This window comes from Humulus lupulus, chromosome 5 (genome assembly GCF_963169125.1).
Source record: "Humulus lupulus chromosome 5, drHumLupu1.1, whole genome shotgun sequence".
Classification (NCBI taxonomy): domain Eukaryota; kingdom Viridiplantae; phylum Streptophyta; class Magnoliopsida; order Rosales; family Cannabaceae; genus Humulus; species Humulus lupulus.
The window spans coordinates 107,441,028-107,451,342 of NC_084797.1; the positions used below are offsets into that span (position 1 = coordinate 107,441,028).

Consider the following 10,315-nt stretch of genomic DNA (forward strand, 5'->3'; position numbering starts at 1 on the left):
TGAAGTCTCCCATTACGATCCAAGGACCCATAACAGAGAGATCCTGAAGCTCCTTCCAAAGCCTTTTCCTCCCCTCCTCATCATTAAAAGCATAGACATAAGTAACAAAAAAGGAATTCTTATTGTCAACAGTTGCAACTCCAAGATGAATCAACTGACTAGAACACTTGATAATATTGACATTAAAGCTAGAAGGATTCCAGCTTACAACAATTCGCCCTCCTGAATGCCACGCATTATTGGAGGTAAAACACCACCCAGTAAACATATTAAGATATAAGGCTCCTAGTTTCTGAGCCTTAACTCTTGTCTCGAGAAGACCAACCAAACCAACCCTCTGAGAAGCAATAAATTGCTTGACTAACTGCTGTTTTTGTTGGTTGTTGATCCCTCGGACATTCCAGCTAATAATTTTATCCATTGGGAAGAGGAGGTGCTCCCCCTCCTCCTGTATTCCCACTTTGAATTCCAACTTCCAGCAGCTTTTGACTCTGTTGTTCCTTATTTTCAGCTTGCACCAGATCACTACCATTAGGTTCTGTTAGCGCCTGAAAGGTATTAGCTACAGAGGTGTTAACTGGGGGGTCTTTGGCTTTAACTTTCCACACCTTTGTTGCTGGTTTGAAACCATCAGGATCAGATATAGGTTCTGTATTCAAAGAAGAAGTCGTATCCTTACTCGTTTCTGGAATTGGCTCTCCCGAACCCGCTGTCTTCCCTGTATCCTTGACAACCCATTCTGGCTTCCTTCCCTCTTTTCGGACCAAATCTTTTATTACTTGACCTTGACTTAGTCTTTAATTACACATTTAAGTTCAAATGACTTGCTTAGAAGGTTAGGCACTATTTTAAACACACAGTGTATTTTAGAATCAGATGTTTTGAGAAGATCTGAAAATCTATTCTTAATGCTCTAGGTTTTAGATTCTCTCTACAGCATAAGTCCTTTTCTAAGCCTCAAATTTTCTCTTCTATCTATCTCATGTGTTAAGAATTTTCCACTCTAGTCTAAGTGATTCTAAGAATACTTTGGAAGACTGTGAAGAAAACTGAAGAACGGTTCAATTTATTGGTGATACCCTGTGACAAAAAGGATACAAGGGTTAGAGAAACTGAAGGAATGACTCAATCATTCCGCTGCACAATAATGTAAGTGTTCTTATCATTATCTCTGTATGAATTAAATTTTAGAAACATGTTCTAGGTTTTCTTATATTAATTTGTTTAATATAAAATCTACATGAAAATAAACAAGATCCTGAATAAGTTTTTCCTAACACCACACACATCTTGGGGTGTAGAGAACATCTTGGAAGATCGTGGTCTATGTTCCTGAAGATTGCTAGGATTGGATGTACGTAATTTATACTAAAAGATAACAAGGACACTTGATAAACTTCAAATGGTATGTTCTTCAAATATTATTAGTTGAATAGTATTTAAATATCATAAAATTCTTAATTAATTTATATAGCTTTAATCTTGTATAAATACGAAAGAATTAATATTATAGATAATGAATTAAACAGTTTGCAATGTATTAAAGTTAAGGAATTTAATTATTCATTACTAATGCGATCTATTAATATTATGAATACATGTGATCTATATCAGGATCACTAATGTGATTGGCATATTGATGGAGTTGTTATATAATAAAATTATATAGTACCGGACTCGATATAGATATTAATTCTATTAAATACCATTTACCATAAAAAGTTATAATTATATCAATGATAAATATCATTTTGGCCCATATGTTATGTAAAAATTACCGATTGGACCATTTGTTTTGTTAACTGTTAATTCGGATCCTGCATTTTGCAAAATGGAATAAAATAATACCCTAGCCCGGGTCAAAGTTTTTTTAAATTTGACCAAAATACCTCTACTTTTATTAATAATTGAGTTAATTAAATAATTTAAAATAAATTAAAATTAAAAAATAATTAAATTTATTTTAAAATAAAAAAATTTAATAATAATATTTTTTAATGAAACATAAATATTTTTAATTCCAAATATAATTTAAACTTAAACGTAAAAAAAATTAATTTCTTCATCACCATCATCATCGTTCTTGTTCACCTTTTCTTCTTCTATTTCTTACATCATTGTTCTTGCAGCAAGCTCCCATGGCAGCAGGCTTCTATCCCAAGCCTTCTCTAGTGGATCACCAATCTATTCATCTTCTCAAGAAGATTTTATCATCTCATCAAAATGATCCTACTCATATTCTTTAGTTTATTGGCACTTCCCCATGGTAAAAATATCACACAAGCTCTCGTTCTTTAGTTTGAAAAATAAGATAGTCAAATTTATTTAAAAAGAAAACCTCATCTCTCAATCTCTGTACTAATAAATTTTTTCCTTTCAGTTATTTTTAATCACATTACTTCTTCTTTGTACTAAAACCTCATCATTAATGCTAAAAAATTGAAGATAAGAGCTTCCCATTAACATGTTAGACATCATTAATTGATGGAAAAACTCAAGTTCTAGTATCGTGGGCCCAACCATCTTCCATAATAGTACATGCATAATTTTCAAGTCCATGTTTTCCATCCATATTAGGGTTAAATGTTTTCTGGGATGCAGACTGCCTCTTATTATCCAGGGAATTTGAAATGGCTCCTAATATGAAATTTTTTGGTCATCATGTAGCCAGTTACATTATAAAATTGAACAAAATCGGTAATCAGTTGCAATATTGTGGTTATCTCAACTTATTGTATTAATGTCAAATTTTTGTAACTGGTTACAGTTCTAACATTAAAAAACTAGTAACTATTACAGTATTAATTTATGTCAACTTTTTTTTGTAACTGGTTACACTCCGAAATTATAAAAACTGGTAACTAGTTACAATACTGTGTTTATGTTAACTTTTTGTAATTGATTACACTCTAATATTGAAACAACTGGTAACAGGTCCCAAGTCAAGTCCTCGAGATTTTTCATGAGTTTTTCGTCAATCATCTCCATCAAACCCATCTAAAAGTGCATGTGCAGGGTATAACTCCAAAACAAGCTTTGTGTGGTATACATACATATTTATAAATATTTATATATATAGTTTCACTATTTCGAGTTTAGCAACTTTGTCGAACGAAAAGGGGAAGGAAGGAGAGTTAGCACCATTTATGTATATATATAAATATATATATATATTGTATAGGGATAATTCCACCATAATTGACGTGGCGTGATTTTATATGTGGGTACGAAGAAAAATGTGAGCTCATCAATCAACTGATTGAATAAGTTAGCTGAGTTTAGAGCTGTAAATACGGGCCGGACTTTTGAGCACGGCACGAAACCGACATGAGCCGGGGAGGCACGAGCATGACACGGCACGAAAAAATATGAGTTCGGGCCAGGCACGGCACGACACGGGCTTAGCACGGCACGGCACGACACGAAAGCACGAACAAACTAGCCTGAAAGCACGACACGATAAAAAACCCAATATTTTGACATTAATAATCATAATAAATTTTTATTTGACAATAATTAATAAATTAAAATGATAATATATGTCTTATTTTTCTCAATGTTTATATTTTTATAATTATATTAATTTATTTTAAGATTTGTTAGTTAAATTTTTAGCATTTATTAGTAGGTATTAAAATTCTAATAATTATCTTTGATATAATTTTGTGTAAAATATTGTTAAAAAGTATATAAAAATACCTAAAATTATAATTTAAACAAAGAAATGTATTTGGTTTGGTAGTAAGTCCATTGATGGTTAAAGAGGAGGTGGAGGGTTCAATTCTCCATCCTCATATTTTTTAGCAAAAAAAAGTGGGCCTAAAAGTTGGCCCAAATTTGGGCCCGAATATAGAAAATGGGCTGGCCCGAATAAGGAAAGTGGGCCGGCTCGACTTGGGCCTGACACGGCACGAGCACGGCACGACATGGGCCAGGCCCATGGGCCGTGCTGGGCCTACTCTTTCAAAAATGGCCCGGCCCGGCCCACATTTACAGCTCTAGCTGAGCTCAGCGCTCAACAAATTGAATAGTTAGCGGATCTCATCGCTAAATTGATTGAATAAATTACATGAGCACAATGCTAAATTGATTGAATAAGTTAGTTAAGCTCAACGCTTAACAAATTGAATAGTTAACTGAGCTTAGCACTCAATTGATTGATTAGTTAGCTGAGCTCAACGTGTGAAATGAAGAGGAAAAAAAAATGAAGGATGAGTTAATTCCTACACATGGACAATAAGGATAAGTGCTCTTGACCTTATTCTTCATTATTGTTTAATAAATAGATGATGGAGGGACCATATTTGGGACCACCAAACTTTAATCCAGTAAAAGTTTGTGAGGACCGAGGATTGAGAGAAAGAACATTGTGCTGACTTAAGCATTAGAATGTCTTGCAGGTACATTCCATATGTTTTTTCTACTCATTCCATGGAAGAACATATTTATGTCATTGATTAAGTCAATGGAATGCATAAACTAAAAGTGATCAGCATCAACGATCTAGGAATCTGAAGTCTATAAGTGCAGAAGATTCATGTAGAAGACTTTGACTAAAATATATATATATATTTTGTATGTCCTAATTTTCCACGGGCTATTAGCGAGCTGAGATATGGCGTAATTATATCTCAGCTACGCGAATGATACATGGCCGGAGCTGCTGTTATCAGGTCCTACCTCTTTAGCTCGAGGTAGCCAAGAGTTTATTAAGATTACTAAGGAGCCGAGTCAGAGGTATGAAGACCGGGGGTTAAGAAAGCATCCAGCTCGAGGTGCGAGCTTGAGTTGGAGGCTGTGGCTCTTTATAAAGTCAACCACGCAATGTAAACGTGCATATATCAGACATTACGTGTCTGATATATCCCTGAATTCTCGGACGCGCAGCATAAACGTGTGTGTTCAGGCACCCACGACTGGGTTGGGCCGTGCGGCCCATTATCCCCCTTACCTATTGATTAGACCACACTTTATTTGTCAGGTTTTAGGAATTAATCATGAATGTCACAGAAATGACATGATGGGTAAGAGGTCACGAGATGACCCCCCTTGCCAACCCCCAGGTGTCCCTCTCCTATAAGTATGGAGACCTTGGGAGTTGCAAAGGGTTGGATTCTATTGTGTAACGAAATACCCTGTAAAGAATACCAGAAATATAGCAATAATATTGGCTGGTTGAGTAGAATGATTTTAACCTTTGAACCACCTAAAAACGTATTCGTATCATCAGTTCATTTTAAGATCATTCATCTGTTTCGGTTCATTACTTAGCACTAATCTCATTTTCTTAATTACATGTTGGCGAAGAAATGCGTCAACATATATATATATATATGATTAATCATTTTAGAAAGAAAAAATTATGAATATATATGGTTTATTGGAAGCTATATATATATATATATAAATAGGATAAAATATAAATATATATGGTTTCATATATATATATATATATAATGTAAATATAAGGATATATGGTTTCAAATCAATTGCTCAAGGTGCTCATATCTAAATATATTATAGAAAAGAAATATTGTTTATAATTTTTGGCCTTTCATTTTTATTTAAAAAAATTAATATATTTTAAAAAATATATGTAAACATGGCAACATAGTTAAAAATTGGGATAATGCAATTATAAAAATTGGTTTAAAATATGTATTTAAAATGAAATTATCAAATGGCCCACAAAAGAATAATATAACTTAATTATGCAAAAAACTATGGCATATTTTTTAAATTATATATTTATATGGGAAATAAAAAGTCATTTATTTGAAGAAATTAAAAAAAAAAAGCCATAGAAACATTAAGCCTATGCTTGATGAGGGGAAAAAGAGAAGAAAAATTTGGAGAAAAAAGTGAAAAAAAAATATATGTTTGATAAGAGAGAAAAAATGGTGGAAATGAGTAAAAAAAGAAATTGGAGAGAAAAATTGGTGAATTTTGTTTTCTCAAACTAATAAGAAGCTTAATTACATATACCCTTTACTCATTTAATTTAAAAATAACAATCAAAATAGTATAAATGCAATTATAAATTAATTCAACATTATTTTCTTCCTCCCTACCAAGCAACTTTAAGGAATCACACTTTCTTTTCCGTCTTAAAATTTTTGTTTCCTTCTTATTTTATTTTATTTTTTCCCTCCTGTGTACATAGGGTAAAAAAGTGAAATTCCCAAATAATGAAAATGAAAGTGTAATTTCCAATGATATAGGTATCTAATAAAAGTCCAATCTTTGGGACCTAAAATCACTTTAATACTAAATACTCTCTCAGTTAGCGAACCAATCAGAGTAGAGTACATCAGCCCCTTCACTTTACATGGATGGGAACAAGAGTTTTTGGCTGTAGAGACAAAACCAAGTAAACCAAAGTAGACCAAAGTTGCAAGGGAGGACTCCGTGGCGGCATAGTGAAATTACCCCTCCTGTCTCGCTCTATAAATCATCAACCATAGGGTAAATTCGGCGCACTGAAGGAGAGAACTGGCTAACCCATCTCTCTTTATCTCCAAATCTCTCTTTGTGAAGTTTTCTTTTCTCTTTCTGTGAATCTCACAAGGTATCTATCTCTCTATAATTTTTTTTTATTTAATAGATCCATTCATGGATTAGATTCTGATTCTTTGGATTTGCATTAATTTTTTTTCGTATTGTGAACTTACTGATTCATAGGGTATTAGGTTTTACGTTGTTATTTCGAATACTTCTCACTCATTATTCTGCTCTGCTGAAATTCCCATTAGGGTTATGTTATCTTTGTAGTTTTCAAACTTTGTTTAATATCCTTTACTCTAATTGACCGTCTGGGATGGTAGCTTATTGGTTTTAAGTCTCTTTTTTTTAATTATGAAAATACGCTATTTTATTCTGTTTTCTGAGGAACTACTCTTTCATGTTCGTGCGTTTATTTATTTATTGTGTGAATTTGTGTGCAAGTTGTGTATATATTATTCTGTTATTTTGTGTTTTTGTGTGTATTGCTCCTCAAGTTCAAATAACATAACGGGCCTGCTCTGTATTGGTTCATTATATTTTGCAATAACAGCTGTAACTTGTATTAAATAGCCAGGATCATGTTTGGGCGTGCTCCAAGGAAGAGTGACAGCATCAAATATTATGAGGTTCTTGGTGTTTCGAAAAATGCCACTCCTGAAGAGCTCAAGAAAGCTTATAGGAAAGCGGCCATTAAGAATCATCCCGACAAAGGAGGTGACCCTGAAAAGGTTGGTTGATGATGATCTTGATATGTTTATGGCATTGCCATCCCATGATTTTGCACGACATTCTCTGCCATGAATATTCAAAATTTTGAACTTCAGTAGAAAGAGAGAAGAGAAGGGGAGGAAGAATAATTTTATTTGAAAATACTAATACCTTTAAATGTCTCTTAATGCTCTAATAAAACTATTGTATATTGTGTCAGTTCAAGGAGCTAGCTCAGGCTTATGAAGTTCTCAATGATCCTGAGAAAAGGGAATTATATGATCAATACGGTGAAGATGCTCTCAAAGAAGGAATCGGAGGAGGTGGTCCCTCACATAATCCGTTTGACATTTTTGAATCGTTTTTTGGAGGAGGAGCCTTTGGTGGTGAGAATTGTTTTCATTGAATTTATTTTTTGACCTCTTTATTAACATTCCTTTCGTTTTTCTCTTATTTTCAACTGAAATATCCATGATTACTATTTTTTTTTTACAAATAGTGGGATTGTGTAGGTGGATCTAGCTCACGAGGAAGAAGACAGAAACAAGGTGAAGATGTGGTTCATACTTTAAAGGTTTCTTTGGAGGACTTGTATAATGGTGCAACAAAGAAGCTTTCTCTTTCTAGGAACGCCTTGTGCCAAAAATGTAAAGGGTATGAATGTTGCCATTTTTTTTCCCTATATTCATGGCAAGTTCAAAGGAGGATTTTTTGTGTTCCTTGTGAAACTTAAGTATTATTGGATTTATATAAAATTCAACTGATTTGGTCATACTTACAGCACATTCTAAAATTCTTCTTCAACAATCTCTGAACACACTAGTAATTAAGCACAAAAGTGTTAATTTCTGAAACTTACTTTCTTTTTGCCTCCAATATCAAAATTAGTCGCCTCTAATTCTAACGCAAAGTCATTTTCAACTGAAAAGTTTCATCCATAATAGTTCTAGAAGTGAATTGCTTGTGAAAATAATTAAAAAGCTCAAACGTAATCTGCTTCCTATAATTTCCAGGAAAGGTTCTAAAAGTGGGATAGCTGGAAAATGTCATGGTTGTCATGGTAGTGGAATGAAAGTTTCAATGCGACAGATTGGTCTGGGCATGATTCAACGAATGCAACATGTCTGTCCAGATTGCCAAGGCTCTGGTATTTAACTGAATGTTACATACTGAAAGAGGCTAGTATACCTGCATTTTGTTGTTTCTCAGTTTCTTATTGTGTAATATTGTTGCAGGTGAATTCATCAGCGACAGAGATAAATGCACACAATGCAAAGGAAATAAGATTACTCAGGAAAAGAAGGTACTGGAGGTTCATGTGGAAAAAGGGATGCAGCATGGCCAGAAGATTGTGTTTGATGGTCAGGCAGATGAGGCTGTAAGTGTATTTTTTTTTTGACACAATAGAAATTAAGTGTCTTGTGCTGCCTCTACTGTTCAGGGTGTATTTTTTAACTATCTACGAAAGAAGTATAGATTATTAGTTTTGTTGGTAAAAATCTTGTATTTCTTTGAAGATAGATGTTGACTGTGATTCTTGTTTATTTGAATATGCGGTTTGCAGCCTGATACAGTTACAGGAGACATCGTCTTTGTGTTGCAACAAAAGGAGCATCCCAAGTTCAAGCGGAAGTATGATGATTTGTACGTAGAACACAGCCTCAGCTTAACAGAGGCACTGAGTGGTTTTCAGTTTGCCTTGAATCATCTTGACGGCAGACAGCTTCTTATTAAATCAAATCCTGGAGAAGTCATCAAGCCTGGTATAAATAAATAAATAAATATAGTTACTTGATCAAGGGAAATTATTCCTTGGTTATATATTTTCAAGTTTGTTCATCTAATGTTTTGGTTAATGCGTGAAGGTCAACATAAAGCAATCAACGATGAAGGGATGCCACAACACCAGAGACCTTTCATGAAGGGCCGGCTTTACATTCAATTTAGTGTCAATTTCCCAGATTCTGGGTTTCTATCTCCTGACCAATGCCGGACTTTGGAGGCCATACTTCCACCGAAGCCAAGTAAGAATTTGCAGGACATGGAAGTGGATGAATGCGAAGAGACCACCTTGCATGATGTCAACATTGAGGAGGAGATGAGGAGGAAGCAGCAACACCCATATGACGATGATGACGATGATGAGCCTTCAATGTCACGTGTTCAGTGTGCTCAACAGTGATACTTCTCAGAACCCTTAAGATTATTCCCTTGGACCCTTTATTTATTTTTATCGCCAGATATTTAAGTTACTAGTTTTGTCTTTTGGTCATTTTTTGCTCGTTCAGTTATACGTACTACAGACTTGTTAATTTGGATTTTGATAAGAATTTATCCTACAGTTCAAATTTCATTTGTTTTCCGCTCTCATGTGGTACCCAAAATTATTTTAGCTGATGCTTCTCGACGACTGAAGCCCAGTTGGGTGAGAACGCTAGTCAAAAGAATCAACAAATGTGTTTTATTAATTTAAATTTAAACAAGTTTGAACATATTTATTCATTTTGTAAAATTAATGCCTAGTAGCTTTTAGACGCATATTAAAATAAAAGAATAAGTACGTGTGTAATAAATTGTTTGAACTCTGTTTTTGTCGTTGAAAATTGTTTTTGAATTTTTTTAAAACTTGCTGGAAAAATTGGAATAAAAATATGCCTACATGCCTATTTAAGGGGTGAGTTGTGCCCATAGGGTAAAAAGTACTACCCTACCATTGACATTCCCAAACAAACAAAAAAAACCTAACTCTCGGATTGACGGATTGATGTGTGGTATATGATTGGTTTAAATCTTTTTCTTGAATAAATAATTGTTTATAACCTTATAAAATTTAAAATTCAATTTAAAAATTAAAGGTGGTGTTTGGTAAAATTTTTGTTTTTTAATTTTTTAAACACAAAAATATAAATTTTTTTATCTTTGTTTTTTTTTTATTTCAAAAAAATAAAATGTGTTTGATAACTATTTTTTGTTTTTTATTTTAAAAATAAAAAATAAAAAATATGTTTGGTAACTTTTATTTTTATTTTTTGTTTTTTGTTTAAAAAAATTAAAAATAAAAATGTGTTAGATAATTCATGTTTTAATTTTTTATTTTTAAAAC

The 10,315-nt window shown here is 33.2% G+C and overlaps 1 protein-coding gene across 3 annotated transcripts; it reads left to right on the forward strand.

Moving 5' to 3' along the window:
* Positions 1 to 6,348: 6,348 nt before the first annotated feature.
* Positions 6,349 to 9,574, forward strand: LOC133777575 (dnaJ protein homolog 2-like). 3 transcript variants are annotated; one of them, XM_062217260.1, is made up of 8 exons: positions 6,349 to 6,568; positions 7,055 to 7,232; positions 7,433 to 7,598; positions 7,725 to 7,866; positions 8,226 to 8,359; positions 8,448 to 8,590; positions 8,777 to 8,975; positions 9,078 to 9,574. In XM_062217260.1, exons 2-8 carry the CDS (start codon positions 7,083 to 7,085, stop codon positions 9,392 to 9,394), a joined length of 1,251 nt encoding a protein of 416 aa, XP_062073244.1. In that variant the 5' UTR covers positions 6,349 to 6,568; positions 7,055 to 7,082; the 3' UTR covers positions 9,395 to 9,574. The 3 variants fall into 3 exon arrangements, with proteins under 3 accessions (XP_062073244.1, XP_062073242.1, XP_062073243.1); XM_062217258.1 differs by having other exon boundaries at positions 7,073 to 7,232; XM_062217259.1 differs by having other exon boundaries at positions 7,079 to 7,232.
* Positions 9,575 to 10,315: the final 741 nt, after the last annotated feature.

Bases quoted from the DNA above. Each gene is read 5' to 3' on its own strand.
- LOC133777575 (XM_062217260.1), top strand. From the start codon at position 7,083: ATGTTTGGGCGTGCTCCAAGGAAGAGTGACAGCATCAAATATTATGAG. The intron at 7,233-7,432 runs GTTGGTTGATGA...ATATTGTGTCAG, and splicing joins AAGGAGGTGACCCTGAAAAG to TTCAAGGAGCTAGCTCAGGC. The intron at 7,599-7,724 runs GTGAGAATTGTT...GGGATTGTGTAG, and splicing joins TGGAGGAGGAGCCTTTGGTG to GTGGATCTAGCTCACGAGGA.